Below are 17,594 nucleotides of genomic sequence, written 5' to 3'. Positions count from 1 at the left end.
AGACAGAAACAATCACAGAACCAGACAGAGATTATACAGACAAACAATAGGGAAATGTGGACTACAGTGATAGAACAACAAAGAAATGAGGATTTCACACCCCAGCTATTGATAAGTGAGTTCTTGCCAGACAGGATGCTATCAAACTAAGTTTTCTTTACATCTTTTAGGCTCTTCCCTTTCTCTGGAAGTGATAGATTGGATCACCTTTTTAACAGCCCAAAACTGCCTTATTTCAGTGTGACTGGTGAGGATGTGACCGTTCGCTTCCCAGCTTATGGCTGCCCCTGCTGTTTAGCCAAAAGCCTTAGCCTAAGAACAGGGCCTTAGACGATCATAGTGAGAGAAAGCCTATAAACAGGCAAACTGATTTTGATTCTTGTTTTGTACCTCTATAACTTGCTAAGTGATAAACATATACCTAAATTCTTAAAGTATAGATCTTTGCAGACAGGCCTGAATATCTATAGCCAAACACTACACCCCTTTTTTTCCCCCTTTTTCTTTTGGGATCCTCCTGCCCAGGTATCTGTGGAAAAGCATAGGACATATGGCGACACATTTCCTGATAGGGCCAGGCATCAAGGTGGAAGGTGTCGATATTCCATTCCCACTGCCCCTTGGGTAGAACCGTGCCCTGCACCTTCTCTCGTACAGGCATACCACACCTATTCCAATTAGTGTTCCAGACTTCCCATTATAGTGGGCCTGAGAAGGTTGGGTCCGGGTTGTCTAGTACACTGGGGATGGGGGAGTGCTTACTACATCACTTATAGGTTATCTTCATATGCAATGTAAACAGAAGTATACTTAACAATACAGCAGCCGCTAAAATAATCCACAGGAACACCGAGAGTCCTGACCACTGCAGTATGGTCCAACATCCGAGCCACCACCAAAACTCTGCCTCTTCTCCTTCGTCAGGGCCAAGATCTTACTGTGTCCAGTTGCTGGCAGTTGCAACAAGCTGCCCCTGCAGGTTTTGCGTGCTTTTGTTCATATTATAAGTCCACTGAATGTCCACAGAGAAATGGGTTATTGTCCAAACCAACTTAACCACTTGATATGGAATCAGGCAGTATGCCCTAGTTTGATTATTCACAGCAATAAGATTCACAGATCCATTTGTGCACCAATGTCCAGATAACAGTGTGTAGTTTGGTTATGGGCTGGTGTAATTGTGCTCCCTAGTAATATGTACATTCCCAGCAAAACCCCTCAGACACAGTACACCCAATTGTCCACCCCTTGCCATAGGCCATTGGGTGTGCTCCTCCCTGGCCATCAGGGAGGAGCACATCCAAATATCTTCTCTGGATTTACACCATTTTACACACCTCTGCATTGATTCCCAGTGAGCTCCTCCCCTTCTCATTATTCCAATAGGGCTTGTGGAGACCACCTTAGTTGCTGTTCCAGGTACACAGTAGCTATTACACAGGTGCTGGCCTCCTAGTTGAGCATTTTGCATTCCCATATACATCTCCCCCCGCCAGGTTAGCCTTTTGAAGCCATCCCCCACCCACATCATGAGGTTTTTCTGTTCACTGAAACACAACAATGCTAACAACAAGACAAACACCACAGACGAACACCACAAAACATATATCCATGGTATTCTGGGTTATTCTTCTGCTGGTGGCAGCTTGCTTGTAGAGTGTCTGAAAAACAAAAGAAACAATTTCCACCCCCCTGTCCGAAGCGATGCATCCGAGTCATGGCACCAAGATGTTAGAGGGTTTATTCCTTCACCCTCTCACTTCCCTGGTGCTTCTCGCATGAACAGAGAGCAACAATACCCAAAGTCCAAAGGTGCAAACAATTCAATGTTTATTGGGGTGAACTTCCAGCAAGCAATGATTCCAGTTTCCTTTCTCAGTGTCCCCCTTCCCAGCTCTGACGCCACAGAGCCTTGCCTGTGTCCCTGTTCCCATTCCCCCCTCCTTAGCAAAACATGATTCCAATTCCGCCCCCCCCCACTTCCTGATTGACTGCAGACTATGTAGTAAAACTTGAGTTCTGCTTAGCTATACCTTAACCAATCATTTTACTGAAATGTAATTAACCAATCCTAACATATTGTAACATGATTATCTAACCAATTATATCCCACCACCTTAATTGGTTTACACCTAACAAAATTAATTATACAGCAGACAGAAACAATCACAGAACCAGACAGAGATTACACAGACAAACAATAGGGAAATGTGGACTACAATGATAGAACAACAAAGAAATGAGGATTTCACACCCCAGCTATTGATAAGTGAGTTCTTGCCAGACAGGATGTGATCCAACTAAGTTTTCTTTACATCTTCTAGGCTCTTCCCTTTCTCTGGAGGTGATAGCTTAGATCACCTTTTTAACAGTCCAAAACTGCCTTATTTCAGTGTGACTGGTGAGGATGTGACTGTTTGCTTCCCAGCTTATGGCTGCCCCTGCTGTTTAGCCAAAGGCCTTAGCCTAAGAACAAGGCCTTAGACTATCATAGTGAGAGGAGGCCTATAAACAGGCAGACTGATTTTGATTCTTTTTTGTACCTCTATAACTTGCTAAGTGATAAACATATACCTAAATTCTTAAAGTATAGATCTTTGCAGACAGGCCTGAATATCTATATCCTAACAGATGTAATTAGTGTTAATGGGATGACATTAAAAAATAGATCATTTAGGCTGTTTATCAAACTTCCTGATCTATTAGGCTGTGGAATTGTCTCCCTCATGGAATTCCTATTGCATTGACATTTAAAATTACACCGGGCAATAAAATGCATTAGAGGGACAAGTACAGCCAGGTGATGGACTACATGACTTACTTGAACTTTTCCTCATCTTTCATTTCAGTTATTTAGGAATATCACCAAATTTTCCACTGTGTTATTAATTTGAATTTTATTCCATTATTTGAATGAAATATTCCTGTTTCATATATACTGTTGTGACACTTATCTAATGCACATATTTAACTTCTCTACTAGAGCAGGGCCAGACTGCTCAACACCTGGCAGGACTGAGCCCCTAAATAAGTGGCCTGATTTTAAAAGGTGCTGAAGTATCTGTCCCCATTGGGTGCCTAAATATGCATTTACACATGGGTCCTGGCTTCAGGCACCCTAGTTTGAAAATTTTAGCTATATTTACTTGGTTAAAGTTTCGCAGCTAGGAATAAAACCCAGGGGTCCTGAGACCCAGTGTCCTACTCCAACCACTAGATGACTCTTTGGAGTTTTAACACTACAATTTCTTTTAGCAGCTTTAGTTAGATTGGGAAAGCCTGTTAAAAGATCATTTAGACCACGAATGAACAACTTGCACATTTGAGTCTCTCGTTTCTGTTGTGTCAGGAAAGACAGTAAGGAGAGGCCCGAGAGATACAGCACAGTAAATCAACCAGACAAAGAGGAAATATAACATATTATGTTTTAATTCATCTCCATTACCTATTTTTAAAGGATCTGAAATTTTAGAGTGATAATTCTTGCTAAAGAAAACAGAACATAACTTCAAGGTGACAGAGTCCTGTTTAGCCAGAAAAACTGAGAATAAACACTGAGGGAAAAATTATTGAATACTTATTTGGTATCTAATTTTAAATAACATTGGTTTGATTTATCTGATGACCGAAGTCTTTAACATTGATTTTGCTAGGGGGAAAAATGGTATTAGCATAGAAGAGATTCTGAATTTCTGTTTTTGGCACATAATTATCCTTAAATCATTCATGACTTCAAATAATTTGATGTCCTGTTCACATTGATCTTGAGACTTGTATTTGTCTGACAGCTTCTATTACATTTGACCTAAAGCCATTGGGGGGGGAAGATATATATTTTCCCCCCATGATTACAAGCACATTTTGGAAATTCAAAGCACAGGAGAAAAATAACGAGTATGTCAAAAACGTCTGACATTGCAATGCACAGTGAATGCACCATCACATTCCTAAGCTCCTGCACTTTGCTCAGCAATCTACTGAAACCATTGCAGAAACTTACTATACATTTCATGATCAAATAAATAACTTATGAATATGCTGTTGTTAATAAAGATGTGATAAAATGCATTTCAAGAGTTGCTCTTTACAGGTGACAGCTAGAATGCTGGTGCTGTCTATGCACAAGGAGGGTGAATAATTTTTTGGTAACTGATTTGAAATAGCATCAGTTTGATGCACCAGTACAGCCAAGGCTAACCAAGGGTCAGCAAAAGATTCTGGAGCTGGATCCCTTGAATAGGAGATGGCACATAATAGTCTCTTGACCCTAGACTGTGACTTTACAGTCTGTGCTGACTAAGGTATGGCACACAGCTGCAGCACTCTAGGAGTAAAGCGAAGAATGAACTGTGATTCGGTCAATTCCTCCCTTACTTCCCCCATTCGGTTTGGATGGAACAAGAGCCTCCCTTCTAAATGCAGTATTAAAGTACCAGGCACAGAAAGCTAACTTGTAGAAAGACTGTCTACCATTCATTGACTCTGTGGAAGCTAGTCCTGGTTTGAACAAGCCAAATAAGCTGAAACATCTTTATGTTTGCCCACAACAACAGAGCCATCCAGCAGCACAGTGGATGATGCAATGAGCATGTATGTACTGACAAAGCAAAACACAACTGATAATCTGGACAGTATCCCTTTAAAATTGGACAACGGTATGCTTCCTAGTTCCAGTGTTTCTTCTTTCTAGGTTTCACATTTTCACTTAGACATATCAATGTTGCAGTCAGAGGCCCAGATCCTCAAAGGTATTCAGACTCCTAACTCCCAATGAAATCAATGGGAATTAGGTGAAAAAAACACCTTTGAGGATTAGGGCCCAGAGTCTCATAGATTTTAAGGCCAGAAGGGACCATCTTGTTCATCTAGTCTGACCTCCTGCACATCACAGGCCACAGAACTTCACTCAGCCATTCCTGGAATAGACCCATAACCTTTGGCTGAGTTACTGAAGTCCTCAAATCATGATTTAAAGACTCCAAGTTACAAGGAATCCACTGTTTACACTAGTTTAAACCAGCAAGTGACCTGTGCCCCATGCTGCAGAGGAAGGCGATCCCCTTTCCCTTCCTCCACCCCCGGAGTCTCTGCCAATCTGACCCAGGGGAAAATTCCTTCCCAACTCCAAATATGGCAATCAGTTAGACCCTGAACATGTGGGCAAGACCCACCAGCCAGACACTTGGGAAAGAATTCTCTGTAGTAACTCTGGGTCCTCCCCATCTAGTGTCCCATCACCAGCCATTGGAGATATTTGCTGCTAGCAGCTGCAGGTCAGTTACATGCCATTGTAGGCCGTCTCATCATACCATCCCTTCCATGAACTTATCAAGCTCAGTCTTGAAACAAGTTAGGTTTTTTACCCCCACAGATCCCCTTGGAAGGCCATTCCAGAACTTCTTTCCTCTGATGGTTTGAAACAGTCATCTAATTTCAAGCCTTAACTCGTTGATGACCAGTTTATATCCATTTGTTCTTGTGTCAGCATTGGTGCTTAACTTAAATAACTCCTCTCACTCCCTGGTATTTATCTCTCTGATGTATTGATAGAAAACAATTGTATCTCCCCTCAGCCTTCTTTTGGCTAAATAAGCTTAGCTGCTTAAGTCTGCTCTCGTAAGGTAGGTTTTCCATTCCTCTGATCATCCTAGTAGCCCTTCTCTGCACCTGTCCCAGTTTGAATTCATCTTTCTTAAACATGGGAGACCAGAATTCCAGATGACGTCTCACCAGTGCCTTATATAATGGCAATTACACTCCCCTATCACTACGGGATATATCTCGCCTGATGCATCCTAGGATCGCATAAGCTTTTTTCACAGCTGCATCATGTTGGCAGCTCATAGTCATCCTGTGATCTTCCACATCTTTTAAAATAGCCATGATCTGAGGGGATGTGCAAACTTGAGACTGACTACTGGTGGGGTGGGGAAAACCAGATGTGTTGCTTCTCGTTACTAATATCTCTTCAGCAGCTATCCCATATTCTTCCTTCCATCTTGAGAAGCTTTTCTGTCTGCTTTCTAATTCAGTTATTTACCTCAGCTGTGATCTAGTTTCACTCTAAGGGCAAAATCTTGCTCTGGAATATGACTGCGTGGACATGTCAGAGTAGACTTGATTGTCCCTGGACTTAGTGGAGGGAAGATACAAGGAGCACTTTCCGTCCTTGGTGGAAAGCAGGAAGTACTCTGTCTATGCACCTCTAGGGGTACAAACTGCCCTAAAATGGGTAGACTAGAAGTGGGACCAGAGCCCCACCTCTCCAGGCAGTGTGCAAAGTTGGAGGCTGTGCTGGGGGTGGGAGGAATTGTCACAAGGGATTTTGCAGGTTCACATTCCCCTTATATTTCAAGGAGATAGGGGAAAGCATTGTGACTCCTGAGCACTTCTTTGTGTACTGCAGCTCTACATTGCCTCCGAAGTAGAACAAATGCCAACATCTAACCTGAGTATGCATCTTGTAAAGTTACCTAGACAAACAGCACACACAAGCATTGACAGCTGATTTCTCAAGACATGCAACTGGGATGAGTGAACCAGTTAAAGTACAATAAGAACTGTGCTAAATCTTCACCCCAAAGCTGAAATCAAGACACACTGCATTTCCTAATGCCAAGTTTTGCATCCTGGTTTTCAATTGAGATTGGAAGTAAAAATAACCAAATACCATAAGAAAGTCTGTACTTTCTGTTCTTCCAGAAGGGATTCCTGGAAATTGGGCACATACACCCCAATCCTTTGTTTTCATGAGATTTCCACCAAAAAGAAGTATGAAAGGTTTTAGTTACTTATCCAACCATTTTCTTGCTCTCATCATCTAATGCATGGCACGATTAAACAATATACCTAGGATCAGGGTTGAACATTAAGGCTGGGTTCCTGTAACTAACTTCTGTGATCACATTTACATTCTGTTTATTAACTATTCGACATTAAAGGGGAGTAAACAGATAGAGTACATACCTTTGTCTATTCAAATTACAACTTGCCTTCGGTATCACCTTTTGTTAAATAAGCCATAGCTATGCTTCAGCCCAGACTAGAGAATAATAACTATTTATTTATTTATTTGCATAGTTATCCACCTAGTCAACTATAATTAGATGTTTGGATAGCAATTAACCATCTGTGTAGTAACAAGCAAAGGTGTGTTTGGGCAGCAAAATGCTATCATGCCTTCCAGGGCAGTTTTTGGTCAGGGACTGTCTTTATAACATGTGCATAGAGTCTAGCATAATCAGCCCCAATTCCTAGATTGGGATTTCTAAGTGCTACTGCAATAGAAATAACAAATAAAGGAAGTAAGGAAGGGAAGAATTTATATCCAGCAAGTCTTGACCCACTAAGATCCCAATTTTCCTTTGAAGTTGGATTGTGATGTGTCCCATGTAGCATAGAAACTGTGAGGACCAGAGGAAAGGGGATAGCTATCATATCTGCCTCATGAACCCTGCTGTAAGATGAAAAGAATTATGCTTCTGTAAATATGGAAGAAATCAGCCTAATATTTGGAGCTTTGGGCACCTCTACTTATATGGTCTCAAATTTACCCTGATTACCATTGCCATACTTCTAGGAAGTAAGGACAAATCTTGCTCATTTACCCATTTGAGCAGTCCCATTGACAACAAGCCTACTTATGTGAGAAAGGTGAGCAGGACTTCGCCACAAGATAGAGATTCCTTAGTGCAGCAGCCTACCTTCACTGCTGGATATTTGATTTTGGCTGGATGACATATAACTCTGCACTGCAACTCTGAAAATCATGCCAGTCAGGGTTGCCAGGCATGCAGTTTTCGACTGGAATGCCCGGTTGAAAGGGGACCCTTGTGGCTCCGGTCGGCACCGCTGACTGGGCCATTAAAAGTCCAGTAGTCAGTGGCGCAGCAGGGGCCCAGAGCTAACACACAGCTCCTGGAAGTGGCCGCCAGGTCCTTGCAGCCCCTAAGCGCATGGGCGGCCAGGGAGACTCTGTGCGCTGCCCCCGCCCTGAGTGCCGGTTCTGCAGCTCCCATTGGCCAGGAACCGTGATGAATGGGAGTTGTGGGGGTGGAGCTTGCAGGCACAAAGGCAGCGCGCAGAGCCTCCCTGGCTGCCCAGGCACCTAGGGGCTGCAGGGACCTGGCGGCCACTTCCTGGGAGCCGTGGTAACCACCGCCAGAACTCCGCACCCCCGCAAAACCCCAACTCTCTTCCAGAGCCCACACCCCCTCCCCCCAACACCCAAACCCCCTGCCCTAGCCCTGAGCCCCCTCCTGCACCACAAACCCCTCATCCCAGCCCTACTCAGAGCCCATACCCCCAGCCGGAGCCCGCACCCCCTCCCACACTCCAAACCCCTCAGCTCCAGCCCAGAGCACCCTCCTAAACCCCAAACCCCTCTTCCCCGGCCCCACCCAGAGCCCATACCTCCAGCCAGAGTCCGCACCCCCCCCCGCACCCTAACCCCTGCGCCAGCCCAAAGCCCTCTCCCACACCCTGAACCCCTCATTCTCGCACACCCCCAGCCCAGAGCCCTCACCCCCCTCCTGCATCCCAAACCACTGCCCCAGCGCAATGAAAGTGAGTGAGGGTGGGAGAGAGTGAGCGACAGAGGGAGGGGAATGGAGTGAGCGGGGGCTGGGCCTCGGAGAAGGGGCGGGGCAGGGTGTTTGGTTTTGTACAATTAGAAAGTTGGCAACCCTAATGCCAGTGCTCACTCCAGAAGGAGGCTGCAAAGACAGGTGGACTCTTCGATGCAGCTGATATGTTTTAATAACAGCTCCACTGTTCAGAGTGACACCAGGAAAGGACATCTGTTAACATAAGTAGTAAAATGCCCTATAGAAACACGGAACTATTGCCATTAAAATGAATTAATGCTATAGAAGAGAGCATTCTATTCACCAACGATGCATTATATCAGAAGTTCAGGTAATCACACTAACTAATCTGCCACCAAAGGTATTTTAAAATCCTCTTGAAGGATACTTGGGCACAGTAATAAAAGGAATCATTGGCCCATAGCTAAGGTATATTGGGTGACTAGGAAGTGATTACCAAATAGAATCAGCAGCAAATGACTGCAAGTAGGTGTTTTCAAGTGCAGCATATGCAACATAACTGAACAGGCTATGTTAACAACATTCGCCTGCTCATGTCAGAAAACCAACTCCTGAAGTCTTGTTAAGTCTGGTATGCACAGAAATGTAGATTCGGTTTATAAAAATAATAAAACATTTCTATATTCCCTCCATATTCTAGGACAAATATGTTGAATAGGAGGAACATGATATTTTTGAAATTTCTACCTGGTAAAACATGGGGTTACAATTTAGCCACTAGATGGAAGCATTGCTTATTACACACTTATCCTTGGCATGTTTTCCTCTTTCAGAGTGGCAGTTCCTCCAGCCAAGAGAGTACAGTGCTGATGCCTGTGAAACTGGAGTGTTTATTACTAGAATGATAAGCTCACATGCTTAGAAACATAATAAAATCCTTCTAATTGTCTATTATTCCTAGATTAATAAAAATAATAAAACAAACTGTGCTTTGATCCCAAGAGCAACAAATTCCAGTAACAACGATAACAACGTGGCCTCCACGAAGATCAGTGGAAACCCCTAACAGGGATCCTCTCCCTACTTTTTTTGCTTACTGTCTGCAGTTGTGCTGTTTCTTTTGCATCCTCAGCAAGGCAATTATTCAATAAGTAAAAAATAGGTTTTCCAACCTTCTCTAATACTATTCTATCCAAATGGAAACATTTGACATGCTGTTCATGCTGATGATGTTTCTGATAAGTCTGTGTGGCTGCCATTCTATATTTCCTTTCTCAGTACTGAAGATAAAGTATATATTACTGAACAGGGGGCCTGCCCCATAAGCAAGGATATTCATAAGTAAAGAACTATAGTAAAGCAATGAGTGTCTGGCTGAAATCAACCAGAATAAGTTTGACAGAGTGAAGGGAGAGGAAAGATGATCCACTGTAAAGGGGCTAGCTTAGGACTTGGGAGACCTGGATTCATGTCTTTTCTCCACCACAGACTTCTTCTGTGATCTTGGACAACTTATTTAGCCCCTGTATGTATCAGTTCCCCATCTGTAAAATAGGGGAAATACTTCCCTACCTCACAAGGTATTGTCATGTGCTACATTAAAGATTGCAAGGCACTCTGATACTACAGTAATGGGAACAATAGAAATACCCAAATTCTGCTAACAATTCACGCTCTTCAATCACATTCTCAGCTTCTTACTCAGGAGTAACTCCCTTTGAAAGCAGTTGGAATTATCCCTGACTAAAGACCTCAGGATTTGGCTTCTAATGTACAGGTATAGCAGTTTATATAATATGCAATGTGGAGCTTCCAAAAGTTAGTTCCTACTCAGCTACTGCGAAGTTTCTATTTTATGGAGAAGGGGAAGATGATGCTAAGTTCCCCAGACTCTCTGTGCAAATACCTTATTCTGTAAGGGCTAGTCTACACTAGCAACTCTAAAGTGCTGCCGCGGCAGTGCTTTAACGTGGCTTGTGTGGTCACGGCAGAGCGCTGGGAGAGAGCTCCCCATCACTCTAAAAAAAACCCACCTCCACAAGGGGCGCGGCTCCCAGCGCGGGTGCAGTCTCTACACTGGCGCTTTACAGTGCTGAAATTTGCTGCGCTCGGGGGGTGTTTTTCACACCCCTGAGTGAGAAAGTTGCAGCACTGTAAAGTGCCAGCGTAGACAAGCCCTAAGTGACAGGTTTCAGAGTAGCCCTAAGTGACTTAGACTCTGCACATTCAAAGACTTATGCACATGCTTAACTTTACATATTGTGAACTCATTCTGATTCCTGATAGTGCATAAAGTCAAGCACAGGTAAGCTTTTGCAAGATCAGGGTCTTATACTCTATCATAGCAGTTCTCAAACTGTGGGTCAGGCCCAAAGTGGATCCATTACAATGGGGTTACCAGGGCTGGTGTTAGACTTGCTGGGGCCCAGGGCTGAAGCCTGAACCCCACCGCCTGGGGCTGAAGCCTGAGCCCCACCACCTGGGGACAAAGCCTGAGGGTTTCAGCCCTGGGTGACAGGTCTCAGGCTTTGGCCGCCCCGCCCCGCCCTGCCCTCCCCCTCCCCCCCCCATCCTGGGGCAATGAGGCTTGGGCTCAGGCTTCAGTCCCCCATCCTGGGGTCATGTAGTAATTTTTGTTGTCAGAAGGGGGTCGCGGTGCAATGAAGTTTGAGAATCCCTGTTCTATTACATGCAGGTGTGACTCTATTTCCCTACAGTCTCTCTCTCTCTCTCTCCAGCATACCTGAAGTTGGCTGTGTAAATATTTCATTATTCTGCATGTAACCACATGCCTCAAACTAGCACTTCTTTTTCTAGATCTCCTACTCTACTAGTAAAGTGCTTTATTCAACAGCAAGTAACAGATAGAGCTGATTGAACAGTATTTGTCAAAACAAGAGAGTGACATATGTACATCTTTTCTTTGGTTTGAAAATCATTCACAAACTTTTTCTGCTTTCTGACAATGAAGTAAGAGCTGTCTGAAGTGTCTGAATGAACAATACTCAGCCTCTGGGTTGCTCTTGCATTGTTTCATTTGACTATTTACTATGTGTACTATCACCTGGTACTGGTTCTGCTCTCTAAATGGATGTCTCGCACTTTTTAATGGGAGAGTAACAAATAGCTATTTTCAACAGTGCACAAGAAATAGTAGATAATAAAATGTGAATAACAGATTCACGAAGATTTGGGGATTTGCAAATACTTTCATGACCATATAGAGGTCATTTGAATATTCATGATTAATTAATAGCATGGGTCTGCAAACAGTAGTGAATTGAACCTGAATCATTTATTTATTAATATAGCTCCCTTTCTGTTTTTTTCATTATTTGACCAAGGGTTTTTTGCTGGCAGATATTCATCTGAAGTGTGTAAAGAATATGGCTTTCTAATAAAATAAGCAAGTCCTGACAGACATTCCTTTTTAAAAAGATCATTTTATAAAATACATATTCATGTGTGTAGAATTAATATATGTTCTTGCATCCACTGTGTTATATTATTTATGGTGTTAGTCACCTTTTCCTTTGAATTACAAAATTATCAGGACAATGTGCTTATTGAGTAATTCATTCACATATATCCAATTAAGAGAATATATTTTATTTCAGTGAAATAGAAGATATAATTATTGTCATTCTTAACTTTTGCTGTAGTAGTTACAATAGGACTGTTATTTTTGAGAGTCAAAACCAGATACCATATTGTGTCTATAAAGGTGAAAACTGCATTTTCTCAGTGGATTTAACTGAGATATACAGACAAGTAAAAGGTAACAGCAAGTTATGTATCCATTTATAAATGTAAATTAACATTTATTAAATCATTCCCATAGCAATAGGCCCAGATCCTCAGCTATATTGCAACTCCATTTGGCATACCTGAGGAGAGGGAGAGGGGTAAAGGTGGCTTACGTTCACTTTTATACTTCCTTGATTCCTGGGAACCCGTTTGACTTCTGGCATAATTTAGAGCAGCCTCAGGGCTGCTCTAAATTGTTTCCAGTTGCAATGACACCCAATAGGCTGTTCCAAGGCTGTGGCCTGTTGGAATGCAGCAGTATTCCAGCTATATCTCTTCTCTAGGATGTCCTTAACATGCACACTACACCAGATGCGGACGGGGATAGCACAAGGTCATCTATACTTGTTGTATCTCACTTAGGATTCCACTACTCCGGAAGAATTCTCACATAACCAGTTAAACCAGGAAAATCTTATTTCTATATTGGCATAGTGTGATATATGATTATAAACTATGGGCTAAATTTTGAAGTCAATGGAGTTAATCTGCATTTACAATGATGTAACTCAGAGCAGAGTTTGACCAAATTAAAGTAAAAAAAGATGGAGCTAAATGTAACCATGTTTTCTTTTGAGAAGCTTAAATTATCCAGGATTTTTCTTGTAGAAATTTTTAGAGTTCATGTGTAAGGAACATGGTATACCAACACAACAATTAAGTACTGCTAGACACTATTTGGGAAAGAGACAATTTTATCTGAAGATGCCCCAAAGAGTTTTTCCAAATGTTGCAGAGTATTTTTTCCCTGGATTTCTTATACTATAATTTTAGGACAAACTTTTGGCTGTCTAGAATGCATTGCACTACATACAGTGCTCGGGAAAAAAGTGATAGAAATTAGGTCCTTACCATCTGTTTTCTTTGATTCATTTCCCATACTAGACTGATCTTTCTTGTCTGACTTGTTATCATCATCCTTCAATTCACCTGGAAATAAGAAGTGAAACATATACGCATCTTTAATACAGGCTGTAGCTCAGTACTGCCTTTAATCCAATCAAATTCAAGTATTTGAGAAAGATTTGTCTTCATGGGAAATAGCACACATTAGTTGATATTTCGGATTAGCACACTATAGTGATACGTCACCAGATAAGATTTACACAACTCTAACAGAAAATTCAAACCTCACAAATAGCTTGTGGATTTCAAATAATTGTATGTATCTCTTTAAGTACAGAAAGGAAGTACAAATGCAAATTTATATTCATAACCACTTTTGGCAATAACAGCTGTGTTTCACAATAAAATGTAGCATTGTTCTTGTTCCAAAATCAAGACCTCTAAAATGTGCACTTTTCAAGGGCAGTAGTTTTGAGAATGGCCACGGGACACTGTTTACACATGACATCCTCCCACAGGCAAATCCCAGTCTAAAGGCGCCACCTTAAAATATCCCAAACTATACAAAAAAATGTTATTTGACTTTTAGTTACTAATCACATCTACTTCTAGACCTGTTTTTACTGGACGATGCTTAAGTTTCATAGTGGTAAGTGGCTGGGTCTCCTAGGTAGCTCTAGTCCTGGACTCTCTCGAACAGTCCAAGGAAGCAAGGCCTTAGGTGACGTACAATGACAATAGCAATTGGACCCCTGAGGTACATTCCTACTTTATGAAGCCTGGGAACGTGCATGGGGATCATCCACAATCTTCATTGCCAGTTACCAGTTACTTCAATCACAAACTGGAGAGAACAGATTGACAGAGCCAGAAGAGTACCCAGAAGTCACCTACTACAGGACAGGCCCAACAAAGTAAATAACAGAACGCCACTAGCCATCACCTTCAGCCCCCAACTAAAACCTCTCCAACGCATCATCAAGGATCTACAACCTATCCTGAAGGACGACCCATCACTCTCACAGATCTTGAGAGACAGGCCAGTCCTTGCTTACAGACAGCCCCCCAACCTGAAGCAAATACTCACCAGCAACCACACACCACACAACAGAACCACTAACCCAGGAACCTATCCTTGCAACAAAGCCCGTTGCCAACTCTGTCCACATATCTATTCGGGGGACACCATCATAGGGCCTAATCACATTAGCCATGCCATCAGGGGCTCATTCACCTGCGCAACTACCAATGTGATATATGCCATCATGTGCCAAGAATGGCCCTCGCCGTGTACATTGCCCAAACCGGACAGTCTCTATGCAAAAGAATAAATGGACATAAATCTGACATTAGGAATCATAACATTCAAAAACTGGTAGGAGAACACTTCAATCTCTCTGGCCACTCAGTAAAAGATTTAAGGGTGGCAATTTTGCAACAGAAAAGCTTCAAAAACAGACTCCAATGAGAGACTGCTGAGCTTGAATTAATATGCAAACTAGATACCATTAACTTGGGTTTGAATAGAGACTGGGACTGGCTGGGTCATTACACATATTGAATCTATTTCCCTATGTTAAGTATCCTCACACCTTCTTGTTAACTGTCTAAATGGGCCATCTTGATTATCACTACAAAACGTTTTTTTCTCCTGCTGATAATAGCTCATCTTAATTAATTAGCCTCTTACAGTTTGTATGGCAACTTCCACCTTCTCTGTATGTATATATTTCTTACTATATGTTCCATTCTATGCATCCGATGAAGTGGGCTGTAGCCCATGAAAGCTTATGCTGTAATAAATTTGTTAGTCGCTAAGGTGCCACAAGTACTCCTGTTCTTTAAACTGGAGAGTGGTAAAACTACCCAGACCAAACTCTTCCTCTTTCTCTTTGAACCAGACTATGTTTGTTGTCAAACTATATTGGAAATCAATATTTAAAAAGAGTCAGACTTTGTCAGGGATCATTCAACTCCAGAGTCCAAACAGCAGTGACCAGAGATATGTCTCGCTAGTTGCCCAGTGAGGCAGTGCATGCGTGGACAAATGGGAAAAGCAGGCCCATACATGAAGGAACAACAGTGGGTCAGCATCCCATCAATCCCCTAGCCCACCTAAAGAGCTCCAAAAGACCTAACCTCAAATAGTCATACCTGGAGTGGAAAAATATTGTTTCCCTTTTCCAACCCAAGTAGCATCCAAATTTAGGTCCCTAGGGATGTTCCAGCTGGGCGTATAAATTGGTGATAGTCAAGTATTTCTTTGATGCAGTTTTGTTTATTTACAAAAAATGTGTGAAGTCCTGTCTCTGAATGCAAAAGAATCAAATAGCATGAAACAGCTTCTTTTCCTCCCAGAACTAGGAACACTCTTTTCAGCCTGCACCCCAACTCCTTCTGGGGTCAGACACAGGGCTTTCAGCTGCCAGCTGTCTGAGTCTCTGTTTTTTGTCTGTTCTGTGTGCGCACATGCACATGCGCACACACACACAACTCAGCAAAAGCTCTTGGGTGGGTTTACATACTCCTTTTTCTCTTTGGTGGAGGCCTATCCTTGCCCTTATGTTAACTGAAGGTTGTGTTCACTCTTATCAATCTCAAGAAAGTTTTAACTCAACCCACAACAAAGTTTCACCCAGTTCATCATAACACCCTCCAACACAAATCTGCAAATCAACCCAATGAGGCCTAACATGGTGACACCCAAAAACTTACCCCAAATACAAAGAAAATAAATACTTTAACAAATTACAAGTGATACAACTATACTTAACTATTTACATATACACAGTGTCTTTCTGTCAGGACAGTTTTACCATCACCTACATAAAAGAATTTTATTCTCACCCAAATCTCTTGGGGCTTTTTCTCTGGATGTCCTATCAGTGTCTAACAAACCCTGCCCATTCTGCTTTAAAATGGGGAATTCATCCCTGTGACAACTTTTTCAGTTTCAATTTCCACCGCTATATTCTCAGATCCGGGGGGGCAGCCAACCTGAGATTCTGTCCTTCAAACCACAAGTACTAGCATCTGTATCCAATATGAAGAGGGTTTTGAAACATGGATAGACCAAGACAGAAATAGCCCCAAGAGCCTTTTTCTACTCTGAAATGCTAAATCACACCCTGCTGACCACTGAAATAGTTTCCCTTTCTTACGATTTACTGCTTGTCAGAAACATTCAGCACACAAACAGGGATCGGTTCTTGTTTCAGACCTGAAAGAGATTTGGCAGCTAAGATTCCCCCCAAGACCCTGCACCTGCAAACAGGTTTCAATCATTTCCCATCTTTCCCTTGCTGGAAAGCCACCACAGCATGTATTGGTTATAATACTTTCTGCCCGGAGGTAGGACAATTCATTCATTGCAAATGTAAGAACAACAGAACATAAGAATGGCCATACTGGGTCAGATCAATAGTCCATCTAGCCCAGTATCCTGTCTTCTGACAGTGGCCAATGCCAGATTCTTCAAAGGGAATGAACAGAACAGGGAAATTATCAAGTGATCCATCCCCAGTTGTTCAGTCCCTGTATCTGGTAGTAAGACACTTAGGGACACTACAAGCATAGGGTTGTGTCCCTGACCATCTTGGCTAATAGCCATTGATGTACCTATCCTTCATGAACTTATCTAATTCTTTTTTAAACCCACTTATAGTTTTGGCCTTCACAATAGTCCCTGGCAATGAGTTCCACAATCTGACTGTGCATTGTGTGACAAAATACTTCCTTTTGTTGATTCATTGGCTAATCCCTGGTTCTTGTGTTATGTGAAGGGGTAAATAACACTTCCCTATTCACTTTCTCCACACCATTCATGATTTAATGGATCTCTATCCCATCCCCCCTTAGTCATCTTTTTTGCAAGCTGAATAGTCCCGCCTTTCCAATCTCTCCTCATGTGGAAGCTGTTCCATACTCCAATCAATCATGTTTATTGCCCTTCTCCATTCTTTTTCCATTTCTAATATATCTTTTTTGAGAAGGTGCCATCAAAACTGCACATAATATTCAAGGTTTGGATGTACGAGAAACACTGATTACTTACAAACTATTTGTCTCACCTAGGCCATATCTTTAAAGGGAACTTACATGGACTGAATCTGCAGGACACCTTTCTGGGCATTTATTACACAGTTACTAGCCATAAATGAAATCCAAGCCAATTAATAGCTCATCCACTATTTCAGCCACCCAGACTTCTTGCTCAAATGCCAGAGTTCTAATCTTCAAGCCCAATTTTCAGCTGGGTGCCCTTGCCCCAGCCACTGTCTCCATTTGAGACCATTTAGGCAGTTCAGTTTTGGATCCTCTCTTGCCTAGCCTTGTGTCTGGTTTAATAACGGTTATGTTTGAGACCATGTGAATTATTCCTGTACACATCACAGA

At 42.3% G+C, this 17,594-nt stretch overlaps 1 protein-coding gene across 12 annotated transcripts in view; it reads right to left on the bottom strand.

Moving 5' to 3' along the window:
* The window catches only part of PDE1C (phosphodiesterase 1C), a 541,496-nt gene that overhangs the window by 36,833 nt on the left and 487,069 nt on the right, over window positions 1-17,594 (bottom strand). For 11 of the 12 annotated variants that reach the window (XM_043508789.1, XM_043508790.1, XM_038392418.2 and 8 more), the window contains one exon: window positions 13,206-13,283. In XM_043508789.1, coding sequence (XP_043364724.1) covers window positions 13,206-13,283 — 78 coding nt within the window. Of the gene's footprint in view, window positions 1-82; window positions 1,662-13,205; window positions 13,284-17,594 lie in introns of those variants that run through there. The other variant, XM_038392424.2, reaches the window with a different exon arrangement.

This window comes from Dermochelys coriacea, chromosome 2 (genome assembly GCF_009764565.3).
Source record: "Dermochelys coriacea isolate rDerCor1 chromosome 2, rDerCor1.pri.v4, whole genome shotgun sequence".
Lineage (NCBI taxonomy): Eukaryota > Metazoa > Chordata > Testudines > Dermochelyidae > Dermochelys > Dermochelys coriacea.
The sequence above is the reverse complement of the archived record's forward strand: the minus strand, read 5'-3'. Positions and strand labels throughout refer to the sequence as shown.